This window comes from Phyllobates terribilis, unplaced genomic scaffold (genome assembly GCF_046119375.1).
Source record: "Phyllobates terribilis strain yellow unplaced genomic scaffold, ASM4611937v1 Scaffold_1__5_contigs__length_1240528914, whole genome shotgun sequence".
In the NCBI taxonomy this organism is placed as follows: Eukaryota; Metazoa; Chordata; class Amphibia; order Anura; family Dendrobatidae; genus Phyllobates; species Phyllobates terribilis.
In genome coordinates this window covers 754,092,811-754,107,785 of record NW_027362761.1, presented here as the reverse complement: position 1 = coordinate 754,107,785, position 14,975 = coordinate 754,092,811, and the positions used below count along the sequence as shown (strand labels likewise).

Sequence of the window (14,975 nt, the reverse complement as noted above, 5' to 3'; positions counted from 1 at the left end):
TGTTCATGTGTCAGCCGGAGTTCCTCATTGGTCATAAAATTATCTATTGTGGATAGAAATTCCAGGTATGGCATGTGCCTTTTTCCAAGCATAAACTATTAACTGTTTTGCTGCTACAAAGAAGAAAGTGAGGAGTTTATTCTGAGGGTGCGGAGTGTGAATGATATGTGGTGTAACAAGGCTTCCCAGGATCTCTAGTTAGAGGGGAACTGAAAACTAGAAACCTGGGGACCATTCCACCACACGTATAATATATGACCTTTGGAAGCACATCCCCAGAAGCAATTAGCGGGGTATCCAGGGATCTATCTGCTATATGCGCATGAGATCTTTGTAGGCAGACTCCATTGTGTTCGAATTTCTAGAACAGGGCGAAATAACATTACATTCATTATTCCAGGAAGCTCTATCACGTGTGCCCACCAGGTCTGCCTCCCATTCACTAACATAGTTCTATACCGTGTTATGTACGTATTAACCCCTTCACGACATATAACGTATATTTACATCATATGTCATGTTCCTGACTTTGATGCGGCTTTGACACTGCACTGCATATTTCCCTGCACTTGATAGCTGATTTAATCAGCTGTTATGTGCCTTCCCCACCTTAGTCGTACCCCGTACGTCATGGAAGGAAATGACTTTTCGACTTCTGACGTACGGGGTATGAAAAGGCGATCGACGCTGGGTGTTCAGCTAACATTATAGCTGGCACGCAGCTCTCACCGCTTCCGGCAGTTTAACCCCCTAAATGCTTTGATCAATATCGATTTCAGCATTTAGAAGGCAGCCCTCGAATCGGCGCCCCTGCGATGTCATCGAGAGGGCTCAGTTATTGCCATGGTGACCCGAGGTCATCATGACGAACCCCGGGTCACCAGGCTAGCAAGCTTGTTAGACCATGCTTAATCACCCCCCTTTTGCCCCATTCAAAATAAAACAACAAAGTATAAATTTGTTAGATCAGACATTTCTGAATGCAGAGATATCAAAATATAAAATAAATGAATCTGATTGGTAAACAGCGTAAAAAAAAAATCGAAACACCAGAAACATTTTTATGGCCGCTGCAACATTGCAATAAAATTTAACTAGAAGCGATTAAAACATTGTATCTACCCCAAAAAAGTACAAATAATAACGTCAGCTCAGGGTGCAAAAAATAAGCCATCACCCAGCCCCAGATCCCGCAGAATGGTAGCGTTATGGGTCTCGCAGAATCGCAACAAATGCAAAAAAAAAAAAAAAAAGTTCATACACATTTCTGAATTTTTTTTCACCACTTCAATAAAAATTAAACTTTTACATGTTTGGTATCTGCATATTCTTACTGACCTGGAGAACCATATTGCCAAGTCAGTTTTACCATGTAGTGAACACTGTAAATGAAAAAACAAAAAATAATTGTGGAATTGCAATTTCACCGCACTTGGATTTTGTTTCCCGTTTTCCAGTACACGATATGGTAAAATCAATGGTTTTATTCAACCGTACAAAGAAGCCCTCATACGGCTATATTAACGGAAAAATAAAATAATTATGGCCCTTGGAAGAAGGGGAGGAGAAAACGAAAAATAACTCAGGCGTGAAGTGGTTAAAGAGCTGTAATTCCTGAACCCTTACTCCAATTAGGATGTGAATACCCACCAATTAAAGCTGAGAGTCTGCACTTCAACACACATATTGATTATATAACTGTATCTTAACAATGTTTTGGTAAACAGCTAAAATGCCAAAACTTGTGTCACTGTCCAAATATTTCTAGACCAAACTGTATATACTAATGCCTCGCTACCACTGTGTTATTGCAGTCTGTCGATGTCTCTCTAACAGCCGAGCGCCAGCTCGTGGACACCATCATGTTGGTGCTCCTACCATCGCAAGTTCAAATTTAAAGGAACAAAAAAGATTAAAAATGTGTGTGAAGTTAAAAAAGCTATTAAATTAATTTAAAATAAATTTAATATCCCGTGAAAAGTTTAAGGGAGTTTTCCCTTAAACAAAAGTTAATTTTAATCAATAGATCTTGGAATAATAATAACTTCCACAATTGGATGTGTTTAAATAGAATTTTCCTGTGCTGAGATAATCTTATAAATGTGCCCCTGCTGTGTACTGTGTAATGGCTGTGTCTGACCGTACAGGAACATGTTCTGATCATACCACAGCTCCTGCGCAGGGGGAAGCAAAAGAGTACACAGACATTACAGCAGGCGATCACAGATGATTGTTTTTGTGAGATAAAACATTTCCCTGCCTGTTTTTATACAATATTTTACATCAAAGTAAAAATCAGACGTGCTGTAATGTCTGTATCCTCTTTTACTACCTCCTTTACACAGGAGCAGTGGTATGATCAGAACATGTTCCTGTACAGTCACACACAGCAGGACCTGGAAAGGGCTTGGATATGAGGTTTGAAGGAGAGCTTAGAGTCCAGGGTTACCCCGAGGCAGCGAGCTTACGGGACTGGGGAGAGTTGACAGCCATTGACTTTGATGGATAGTTCAGGTGGGGGGATTGAGCGAGATGAGGGAAAGATGATGAATTCAGTTTTATCCATATTAAGTTTTAGGAATCTAGCAGAGAAGAAAGGTGAAATAGTGGACAGGCAGTGTGGGATTCTGGTTAGTAAGGAGGTGATGTCAGGTCCAGTGAGGTAGATCTGTGTGTCATCAGCATAGAGGTGATACTGAAAGCCGTGAGACTGAGCTGTCCCAGGCAGAAGGTGTAGACTGAGAAGAGTAGGGGTCCTAGAACTGAGCCCTGGGGGACACCGACCAATGGGGAGCGAGATGAGGAGGTGGTGTGTGAGTGGGAGACATTGAATGTCCGGCCTGTTAGCCCTATCTTGGATCTCCTCATACCTAAGTCGGTGATGCCGAGAGATGAGGGAGTCTGTAGTAAGAGGGAATGGTCTACTGTGTCAAAGGCAGATGACAGGTCCAGAAGGAGAAGGACAGAGTAGTGTCGCTTGAATTTGGTGGTCAGTATGTCGTTAGTGACTTTAGTCAGGGCAATTTCAGTAGAATGGTGCGGTCGGAAGCCAGATTAGAGCCGGTCAAAGAGGGAGCATGAGGAGAGGTGGGAGGACAGCTCAAGATGGACGTGTTGTTCCAGTAGTTTTGAGTCATACGGGAGAAGTGATCTGGGGCGATAGCTAGACAGAGAGGATGGGTCGAGGGATGGCTTTTTGAGGATGGGTGTGATCGAGGCATGTTTGAAGCATGAGGGGAAGACACCAGTTGTTAGTGGCAGGTTGAAGAGGTGGTTTAGGGTTGGGATGAAGATTGCGGTAAAACTTGGGATGAGGTGAGACGGGATTGGGTCAAGTTCACAGGTGGTGAGATGTGACTTTGAGAGTAAAGAGGAAAGTTGATCTTCTGTGATATTAAAAACGTATTTAACTGATATGGTAAATGTTCTAAAGAAAAGTATTAAAGCATAAGAATTGTGGGTTTTCAACTCGAAACCTCCCCACCCCACAAAGAATAAAAAGTGAAAAAAGTTGTATGTACCCCAAAATAGCACAACCGAAAGCTATATCTCACCCCCACCAAAAACAAGCCCTCAAGCGTATTAGTAAATTGCTATAACATACCGATTTTTTTTTTCTTTATAAAGTTCTGTAAACTATAACAAAAAGCCATATAAGTTTGGAATATCTGTAATTGTACTGACCTTTAGAATCTCACTATCAAGTCACTTGTGCCACACGATGAGCACTGCACGAAACAAAACCCAAAAATCCATGGTGAAATTGCATTATTTTCACCATTTTACCCCATTTATAATTTTCCCCCTTTAATTTTAGCATTTCTAATAAAGTGAATGTCCTCTTTCAAAACCACCATTTGTCCTGCAAAAAAAAATTCATCAGACAACTGAAAAATTGTTATTGCTCTTGGCAGAAGAGGAGGTAAAATGAATATTGACCCCTTTAAAGAGGGGAATTAAAGGGGTTTCAAGATGGGTAGAGGATATCTGTGGTATTGTAGAGGGTTCACAGATGTTTGCGCCCATGAGCTAGATAAAGATCACATAAAAACATGCACTTTTTTATGAGATAATCCATCGGCAACACAAAAACCTGGACAAAATCTAAAGCATACATTTCTGTCTGTGCTCCTACTGAGAATAATACTGTTTGACTTAAAGGGGTTAGCTGAAAATTTTTTTTCCCTTGAGGCTAAGAATTTGCCGACAGGTAGTTGCTAACTACCTGCCTATTCTGCCTGGCAACGCACTCTCCCAACTCAGCCGGTGATTTTCCTGCTTCCTTTAAACTCATGTCAACAGAGCAGCTCTTCCTCTTCCTCTTTTCTCTATCGCGAGGTGTCATTACTGACATCATGCTGACTTTGACAGCCAGCAGTTATGCAGCATGGAACCTGCTGTCAATCAGCATGACATTGGCTGTGACTCCCCATCAGCAGAGTGAAAGAGAAGGAGCGGCTCTGTCAACAAGACGTTACCGGTAGAAGCGGTCTGTGACATCCCTGAGCCGGAAGAGATCATTGCTGGGCAGAACAGGCCGGTAATTAGCAACTACCAAGTTCTTAGCCCCAAAATCCCAGATAACCCCTTGAGCTGCTATTGGTTTGGCCTAAAAACAAGAATTTTTATCTATAATATATATGTTTTTTTTTTGTTCATACAGGTCTGCTAGTGGCTTATTGTCATAGATTTGACATTCTGATTCAGTCTTCGAGGATCTATTTTTTGGCTTGCACTATTGGTATGTATCTACTATATAATCAGCTTATCCCGCCTGTCTGTCCGTCCAGGAAATCCTGCGTCGCTGATTGGTCCGGCCGCGGCCAATCAGCGACGCGGGATTTCAGAACAAGATGGCTGCCGTTAGCGGCTCATCTGCCGCATGGAGGTCCGCTTTGATGCAGCCGGGAGATGATCGCAGCAGAAGTGCCCCGACTGGCGGCCTAGGCGGCGCCGCTCCTCGGTCCTCCCTTCACACTTGCCCTAGCCGCTGATCTCCCGACGGTAGCCGCATGGAGGTCAGCGGCGATGCAGCCAGGAGATGACCGGGCATCCACCGCACGCGCATTCATTGACAGAGCGCGCGGTGGATGCTGGGTGTGACACGATGGGGGATAACACCGCCCACAGCCATAGTCGCGCCCGGTCAGCCGCATACATATTCTAGAATACCCGATGCGTTAGAATCGGGCCACCATCTAGTTGCTTAAATAATGCTGCATTTATGTAGAGCTTTTTATGTATGTTCCTGAGTCTCCTCTAGATGGCAGTAAAGTATTATAAGAATTATGTGCCTCTTGATTTTTTTTCTAATTTGTTTATTCTATCCGAAAAATTACTGATCTGGGAAATGGACGTGTAGGGTTCACCTAATAGGGAATGTGCAAGTAACTGGCGCACCCACCAAGTTTGCCACAGAAAAGTGTTGGTAGTTTTTTATTTTTATTTTATTTTTTGCTTGTATATGTCAACTAGTTAGTGATTTCTGAGCAGAAACAGTCTGAAGAATGGACTGGTCACTTCTTTCAGCTGCTTGAACCTATGCACAGCAAGTCATTTTTACATTGCAGTGCATATGTTCTTTTTTTTTTTTTTTTTTAACGTTTATTGAACACTTTTTCGGCTGGGTTACGGAGAGTATCTGCCTGAAAAAGACATCATGGGCACATACCCTTACATTCTTCTTGCTGCTTATGGAAAATATAAATCTTACATTGAATAGTTATAAGGGAAATCCAGATACACATGGCAAGATCATATTGGTCATGCTTAATTCCTGTAGTTCTTTATTTTGGTATGTTATACAATTTTGATCAAATACCCACTCATAAGCAGTGGGCTTACAAATCAGAAGCAGAAGAAAAATAGACATTCAGCATGGCACACGGGACTGTATTGCTACAGATTTTCCTCAAAAGAAAATTGATAAATTATGCAGATTTTGTTATGGAATTCATTGTGGAAGTGCTGCAAATTTGCCACAGCTTTGCTAGGAGTGTTAAATAAGGAATAATAAATTTGCAGTGCAACTTTTTTTTCACGTAGTGTGTATGGATTTATGTTTTTTTTTTTTTTTTAAATCGCATTCAGAATACTGGTACTGTAATACACAATGGGGCATACAGTATATCACAAAAGTGAGTACACCCCTCAAATTTTTGTAAATATTTTATTATATCTTTTTATGGGACAACACTGAAGATATGACACTGATACAATGTAAAGTAGTCAATGTACTGCTTGTGTAACTGTAAATTTGGTGTGCCCTCTAAATAACTCAACACACAGCCATTAATGTCTAAACCACTGACAAAAAAAGTGAGTACACCCCTAAGTGACAAAGGCCAAATTTGTGCCTAAATTGTCAATATTTTTTGTGACCACGATTATTTTCAAGCACTGCCTTAACGCTCTTGGGCATGGAGTTCATTAGCGCTTCACAGGTCGCCACTGGAATCCTCCTCCATGATGAAATCACAGAGCTCCACTTTCCTTTTGAGGATGCCCCACAGATGCTCTGTAGGGTTTAGGTCTGGAGACATGCTTGACCAGTCCAGTACCTTTACCCTCAGTTTCTTTAGCAAGACAGTGGTCATGGTGTGTTTGGGGGTCTTTATTATGTTGTAATACTGTCCTGCGGCCCAGATTCTAGAGGGAGGGGATCATGCTCTGCTTCAGTGTGTAATGTCACAATACATGTTGGCATTCATGGTTCCACCACCGTGCTTGAATGTAGGCAATACACACTTGTTTTTGTACTTTTCACCAGGGCTGTAGAGTCAGAGTCAGTGCCCATTTTGGTGGAGTTGGAGTTGATATAAAATAGACTGACTCCGACTCCTAACATATATAATAAATTGGGCGCAGTAATTCAGTGCAGTTTGTGGGGTATATTTTTTCATGTGAATTTGGGAAAGTTATGAAATGTCCTATAAATGTCTGTCCTATTCCTGATCTAAGGGTCTAGACTTTTAGCGGAGATGAATCTGCGCTACAGTAAATGTATCACTTAAACATGAGCCATGTTGGAGGGAGTCGTGGAGTTGGTGTCATGGAAATTGAGGAGTCGGAGTGGAAGGTTTGGCTTACCGCCTTCACAGCCTTGCTTTTCACCTAGCTCTAGTGAACTCCATGCCCAAGAGAGTTAAGACAGTGCTTGTCAATATTTTGTGTGGTCACCATTATTTTCACTTTGGGCACAATTTGGGCATTTTCACTTGAGTTGTACTCACTTTTGTTGTCGGTGGTTTAGACATTAATGGCTGTGTGTTGAGTTATTTAGAGGGCCCAGCAAATGTACAATGTTATACAAGCTGTACACTGACTACTTTACATTGTATCAGAGTGCCATATCTTCAGTGTTGTCCAATGTAAAGATATAATAACATATTTACAAAAATATGAGGGGTGTACTCACTTTTGTAATATACTATATGTTGCATGTGGAGGTATCCTACTAGTTATGTCCCTAGGAATTTATTTTCATTGGTGTACCTCCATAGAAATAACAGGTATGTTCTAGATAACAAAGTGATGCCATTTTTACACTAATCAGTTTATCAGTAATGTGGATATATATAGTAATAGCTATAAGTATTACCCTCCCTCTGTGATCACGAATACAGTTGTTAGCTACTAGCAATGAAGGTATGAGAAAAAATATATTATTTTTTCTCATCTTAAATTTAAAGTCGCCTCTAAATAGTTTTTATCTTTTTACTTCACAGCCTATGGGATAGGTCTCCTTGTGACCTTTGTGGCACTAGCTCTTATGCAGAGAGGTCAACCGGCTCTCCTCTACCTAGTCCCCTGTACCCTCCTCACAAGTCTGGCTGTGGCCCTTTGGCGAAAGGAGCTTCCTTTGTTCTGGACTGGCAGCGGCTTTGTGGTGAATACCAGTTTGATATGACTATCTCTGATTAAGGATTTAAAACATTAGTGTTCCTTCAAATCAAAGTTGAGTAAAACATTTGAATTAACAAAATAGGAAAATATAACATGCCCCTGTGTTACATGTCTATTTTTATTAAAGGTGATATGATGTTTGTTTTACATGAGTGTTTTGATGTTCTGATATGTTGAATCCACGTTACCTGACAGAATTGTATGTGCACAGGATTAGCAGTAATGGTGGCTTTGCCTTACAGTGCGTTCGGTCATTATATACAGTCTGTATTTGGTGTCCAATCCAATAAGAAGCCTTATTGGATTGCTCTGAGACCTCAACAACTTGAAGGGATTGTCCAGCCTTAGACTACAAGTCTGCAGTCACTATATGTGACTGCAGACTTGTGAAACCTCACATCGTGCACACTGCACACTGTGAGGATTCTCCGGTATCTGTGCCAGGAGCGGGCGATCATGTGGCCGCAAGTAAGCGATACTTCTAGTCACATTCTGACTAGACGTATCCAGCCTCGCTCAATGCACTTGCATTGATTGAGGCCAAGCGCGTCTAGTCGGCATGTGACCGACCGCATGTATGAAAATCGCATGCTTGTCACGTGCCTGGCATCAACACTGAAGAATCCTCATAGTGAGAGGATTCACAAGTCTGCAGTCACATAGAGAGACTTGTAGACTAAGGCTGAACAATCCCTTTAAAGACGACTTGTCACCTGGACAAAAGTGGGTTGATTTTGTTCTTATTTTCTTCTGGGGCTACCCTGATAATTCCTTTTTTTTTTTTCTTTAATACACTATAAAGTTCTAAAGATATGGGCTTTTTTATTTAGTACTGATTTTTATTATCTTCACCAAGGGGGTGTGGCTCACAGGGAAATAATGTAAAGCCGCCTGGAGACACACCCCAAGAGAACCCTATGACCCACGCCTCTTTGTAAAGACCATGAAAATTAGCACTGAATAAAAAGGAGCCGTGTTCATTTTGAAAAAATAAATGTAATACTTAGGAGCAGTAAGAATAAAATAAAAGCAAAAACTGTCATCTTTTGACTTGGTGACATGTCCTTTTTAAAGTTCTCAATTTAGTAGACTCCTCTCTCTAAGGCTGGCGATTGTAACTTTAACCATTGCTTCCAAATTGTGAATTCTAATAAAATTTCTGACAATACCCACATATAAGGTTGTGGACCCACACTTGTATTAAATTATTGTTCGCTTTAAGACTAAGTACGTTTTTCCAGCAAGTCCAGTAAATTCTGATTATTGGCAAGTAACTAGATAAATTATCATTATGATCACTTGTGAATAGTCATATTGGCTTACTTATTATTGGTCCAATATCAACATTTAGGTTTACTCAAAGACCTATTACTATAAAGCCCAACACCACCTCAGTAGCCGCATGCACTCAGTGAAGCTAGTTATTCTGTGCAGTGAGAATTTGTTTATTTTAAGGCAATATACAACCCCTGGCAAAAATTATGGAATCACCGGGCTCGGAGGATGTTCATTCAGTTGTTTAGTGTTGTTGAAAAAAAAGCAGATCACAGACATGGCACAAAACTAAAGTCATTTCAAATGGCAACTTTATGGCTTTAAGAAACACTAAAAGAAATCAAGATAAAAAATGTGGTACTCAGTAAGGGTAATTTTTTTCAGACCAAGCAGAGGGAAAAAAATATGGAATCACTCAATTCTGAGGAAAAAATTATGGAATCATGAAAAACAAACACACAAAAGAACACTCCAATACATCACTAGTATTTTGTTGCACCACCTCTGGCTTTAATAACAGTTTGCAGTCTCTGAGGCATGGACTTAATGAGTGACAAACAGTAATCTTCATCAATCTGGCTCCAACTTTCTCTGATTGCTGTTGCCAGATCAGCTTTGCAGGTTGGAGCCTTGTCATGGACCATTTTCTTCAACTTCCACCAAAGATTTTCAATTGGATTGAGATCCGGACTATTTGCAGGCCATGACATTGACCTTATGTGTCTTCTTTCAAGGAATGTTGTCAGTTTTTGCTCTATGGCAGGATGCATTATCCTTTTGAAAAATTATGTCATCATCCCCAAACATCCTTTCAATTGATGGGATAAGAAAACTGTCCAAAATATCAATGTAAACTTGGGCATTTATTGAAGATGTAATGACAGCTATCTCCCCAGTGCCTCTACCTGACATGCAGCCCCATATCATCAATGACTGTGGAAATTTGCATGTTCTCTTCATGCAGTCGTCTTTATAAATCTCATTGGAACGGCACCAAACAAAAGTTCCAGCATCATCACCTTGCCCAATGCAGATTCGCGATTCATCACTGAATATGACTTTCACCCAGTCATCCACTTGGTGCAACAGCTCTCCAAGGTGTGATCACTCCTTTTTAGATGCAGACTAACGAGCAGATCTAATTTGATGCAGTGTTAGTTTTGGAAATGAAAATTTACAGGGTGATTCCATAATTTTTTCCTCAGAATTGAGCAATTCCATAATTTGTTCCCTCTGCTTGGTCTGAAAAAAATTACCCTTACTGAATACCACATTTTTTATCTTGATTTCTTTTAGTGTTTCTTAAAGCCCTAAAGTTGCCATTTGAAATGACTTTAGTTTTGTGCCATGTCTGTGATCAGCCTTTTTTCAACAACATTAAACAACTGAATGAACATCCTCCGAGCCCGGTGATTCCATAATTTTTGCCAGGGGTTATGCTATCAATGAATAAATTACCTATTTTTTTTAATCTAGGTTTCATGTTAAATGCATTTATTAAAACATTCTGGTAATTTTTGTTTTACATTTTCAGTGTCACTATCTATATTTTTTTAAGTTCTGAAATATTGCAATTTTCATTCTGACCACTAAGCATTAAAGGTACAAATCACTTTACAGTGGTCATCTTATAAGCACAGACATGATTACAATGACTAGTAACATCTATATGAAGATGATACAAGATCCACTACAAAGCTCCCATTCCTGCCCAATGAGAATGCCTAGAAAACACTCCCATAGCACCATAGAAGACAGATGCCGCCTGTGTGCCATGTGGCTGCTGTAAAGCATCACTAACTGCTATCAATAGCAGCTCAGGCAAGATGGCCTATCCCATAATCCTGATAAAATAGGATAACCTTATGCAGAAGTTTCACTTGCCAGTTTTATTTATTAAAAAAATATTACAGATCATTCTTTATTTTTAAAACAAGGTGGGACAATTATCTGGAAGTAGGATCCTCCAGCAATGCTTTGTAATTGGTAGGGGAAGCTGTCATACGCTTCTGTATGAAAATGCCACCCAATCTGCAGACACCTTGTTATAGAGCTGGGGCAGCGGAGAAGATTGATATATAGTTTTGTGAGAAAGATTCAGTATAACCTGTGTATTAATCATTTAATCCTCTTTCTGTGATTTTTCAGTCCAGCAGGCGGTCCCATCAGTGAGTGACAGCATTATTTGTATAAATGTGCATACTGAGAGCTGTCAGTCACTGATGGGACCGCCTGCTGGACCTCTGTTTTTTCTGGGATTTTCGGTCCAGTGAGTGGTCCCATCAGTGAGTGACAGCATTATTTGTATAAATGTGCATACTGAGAGCTGTCACTCACTGATAGGACCGCCTGCTGGACCTCTGTTTTTTCTGGGATTTTCGGTCTAGTGAGTGGTCCCATCAGTGAGTGACAGCATTATTTGTATAAATGTGCATACTGAGAGCTGTCACTCACTGATGGGACCGCCTGCTGGACCTCTGTTTTTTCTGGGATTTTCGGTCTAGTGAGTGGTCCTATCAGTGAGTGACAGCATTATTTGTATAAATGTGCATACTGAGAGCTGTCAGTCACTGATGGGACCGCCTGCTGGACCTCTGTTTTTTCTGGGATTTTCGGTCCAGTGAGTGGTCCCATCAGTGAGTGACAGCATTATTTGTATAAATGTGCATACTGAGAGCTGTCAGTCACTAATAGGACCGCCTGCTGGACTAATCAGTGAGTGACAGCATTATTTGTATAAATGTGCATACTGAGAGCTGTCACTCACTGATAGGACTGCCTGCTGGACCTCTGTTTTTTCTGGGATTTTCGGTCCAGTGAGTGCTCCCATCAGTGAGTGACAGCATTATTTGTATAAATGTGCATACTGAGAGCTGTCACTCACTGATAGGACCGCCTGCTGGACCTCTGTTTTTTCTGGGATTTTCGGTCCAGTGGGTGGTCCTATCAGTGAGTGACAGCATTATTTGTATAAGTGTGCAAACAGACACAGCTGTCAGCCACTGACAGCCCAGAAAGGGCAGAGGATTAAATAATGAAACCCAGGTTATACTGCATCTTTTCTACATGTGTATCAATCTATTCAGCTCCTCCTGTTCTATAATATGGTGTCTGCAGACTGGACTATAGTTTCAGGGTGACAGATTCGAATGTACAGCCATGCAGTACAGTACATTGTTGTGCCAAGCCCTTATTTGCTGCAACTCTCCAGTTATGACCAGTATAAGGGAATTTTTTTTTTTTTTTTTAAAGTCTGCCATATTCACATTTGCTTCAGTATCCTGATGGGACAACCCCTTCCAGTCCCCATTATTGCATTATTTGGTTGAATAGTATTTTATTGGAACCTGGCATCTTTTCAAGAACATTTTTGTGCAACTATAAAAATGTTATATACCTGACGATACATTGCCTATCCATGCTAAAGAGATTTGTTTTGGGTCCCTTCTACTTAGCCATTGACACAATAAGTGCATCGCACATGACTCCGAGCTACAGAATGTGTTCACACCACATAAGCAATGAAGAATAAATCATGCTTATTTTGAGGCAGATCAAGTTCATTGACTGTACATTGTGACCAAGGCAAGAACCTAAATGCAAAGTTTATCATTAGTTTTTGTAACTTTTCATTATTGAGAGGTTGAAGTTTTAATTACACTATAGCAGTACATTTTGCCAAATCTAAAACAAAACTGGTGAGGGAACAATGTTTCATTTTAAAATGTACGGTACATTTATTTCCTAAAATAATAGAAGCATACCTAGAAAATAAACTCCATTACATTCACTCAAATCTGGCTGACATTGCAAAAAAAAAAAAATAAAAATTTGAATTATCTTGAAATCCTGCGCACAAAAATACTAAAATGTACTAATCAATGTCCCATCAGAGATTTTGCAATCAATGGCATGAGCACTTATACCTTTCATCCTTTCTCAGCAGAGAGACCTACCAAACCCTAACCCCATTCTTGCTCCCAGTGGATCAGAAGCCTGTTTGAGCCAGCACACTGATAATGAGGAGCCTGTCACAAACCAAGATGAGGACCATGCGCAAGAACCACGAGAAGAAGATGCCACCGGAGCCCATGAGGATGAGCAGCTGTGCCTGGCTAAAGACAGGACTGTGGTAAAGACAGAAGAAGAAGATAAACTGAATTCTGGATCTGAAAGAACAGCAGCAAACCATCTGACTCCAGACGTAGACAGTACCATGTCAGATAACGCGGCAAAAGTTGTAAATCAAAATGTTGAATGATCCACAGAAAAGGCCACAGCTCCACACACTTACCCAGACACAGGCAGGCCCACATCGAAACCCCTCACCTTCCGGGTGTCTCCAAGCGCAAACAGGACCAGGTCATACCTAGAAACTTTCTGCTAAACAATGAAACCTGCAAAGAATGTAACAAATCTATGTTATCATATTCACTTAATTTGGGAAGGTGTTGCATTTCCACAACGTTACTTAAGATAATATCAATTTCTGGATATCATTATCGGATATATAATTTTAGGCATGTAGGCAACTTCTGAAGCATAATAGCAAGTAGAGTGCAGTATAATGATTTCATGTCAATTTTTTATTTTTTTTAATTATTAGCATTACGCTTAATAAATTACGGATGACTGTTTTGGTTTTCTTTTTTTAAAAAAAGAAAAAAATTATGAAGTGAAAATGTAGAGTGGAAAAACCCCATACATATAATGAAGGATTGTAATTTTGCGATGATGGTAAAATAATAGGAATTAAATGTCTGAATGTGACATAATGAAAGCGCTCAGTGTCCTTGGCACTGATGTGTTTTATAAATGCTTGCTGAAATAGCAGGGACCCTGGAGTACAGCCTGTTTGTCCAGCTACCTCCACAAAGTTCATCATGGTGCCAGCATCAGCCAAACAGAGTGACCATCCGGGCAGCAAGGTTATAGGACGTGGACTTTGTCATAACTGCACCTCTCTTCAGTATCTTTCTGCATTGCAGGATATACACTGCAAATGAAATACCAGAGACGTTTCCTCCTTAAAAGAACATATTGGAAACTGTTACTTATCAGATTTACAAAACTTGACTTTTTTGTTATTTTTTTTTTTAAGAAGAAAAAAAAATATATGCATTTACAAAAAAATTAATAATAATTTTCATTATATACAGTAGTTGTGTATGTATGTCCATGCACACTGCATATGTTGTAACTTTTTCATTTATTGGAATTGTATTTAATTCACTAGGTTGTTCACAGCTACTTTAGTTGTGCAGGAGATTGTAAATAAAGACGTTTTTTTCTTTTGTACTATAATGTGGCTTTTTTTCTTATTTGTCAAGTATTATTTGGCCCCATTTCATGAAGACTGGGATTTTGTATGCCATTCTTAATAAAACGTGCGCTGGGGTAGGATGTGCCATATTCATTAAAGGGAATCTGTCACCGGGTTTTTGTTATGTAATCTGGGAGGAGCATGATGTAAAGTCTGAGACCCTGATTCTAGCAATGTCTCCTTGCTCATCTGCATGCTTTCATTTTGATACAATCACTGTTTTCTATGCTTCTAATCTAGCAGTGCTCAGAATGCGGAGTCCATTATAACTCTGTCCACACCATTGGCTTGCCAGTTTTCTGTGTACACTGGGCTATACAGAGAAAGAGGACTAGGAGGCACGAGACACCTAGTCCTGAAGTGATAATCTCCCTCTGATGAAGCCCTGATTTTATTGAAACAACAAGAAGCCCAGTAAGTTACACATCGCTGTAATCAGGCTCTCAGCCCCTGCATCTTGATGCTCTCAGAT

The 14,975-nt window shown here is 40.2% G+C and overlaps 1 protein-coding gene across 4 annotated transcripts in view; it reads left to right on the top strand.

Moving 5' to 3' along the window:
- Nucleotides 1–14,484, top strand: part of SPPL2B (signal peptide peptidase like 2B) — a 65,823-nt gene extending 51,339 nt beyond the window's left edge. The window contains exons 13-15 of one of the 4 annotated variants that reach the window (XM_073636900.1): nt 4,664–4,741; nt 7,728–7,888; nt 13,127–14,484. In XM_073636900.1, coding sequence (XP_073493001.1) covers nt 4,664–4,741; nt 7,728–7,888; nt 13,127–13,441 — 554 coding nt within the window. In that variant the 3' untranslated portion in view covers nt 13,442–14,484. Of the gene's footprint in view, nt 1–4,663; nt 4,742–7,727; nt 7,957–13,123 lie in introns of all 4 variants that reach the window. The other 3 variants (XM_073636899.1, XM_073636902.1, XM_073636901.1) reach the window with 3 other exon arrangements.
- Nucleotides 14,485–14,975: the final 491 nt, after the last annotated feature.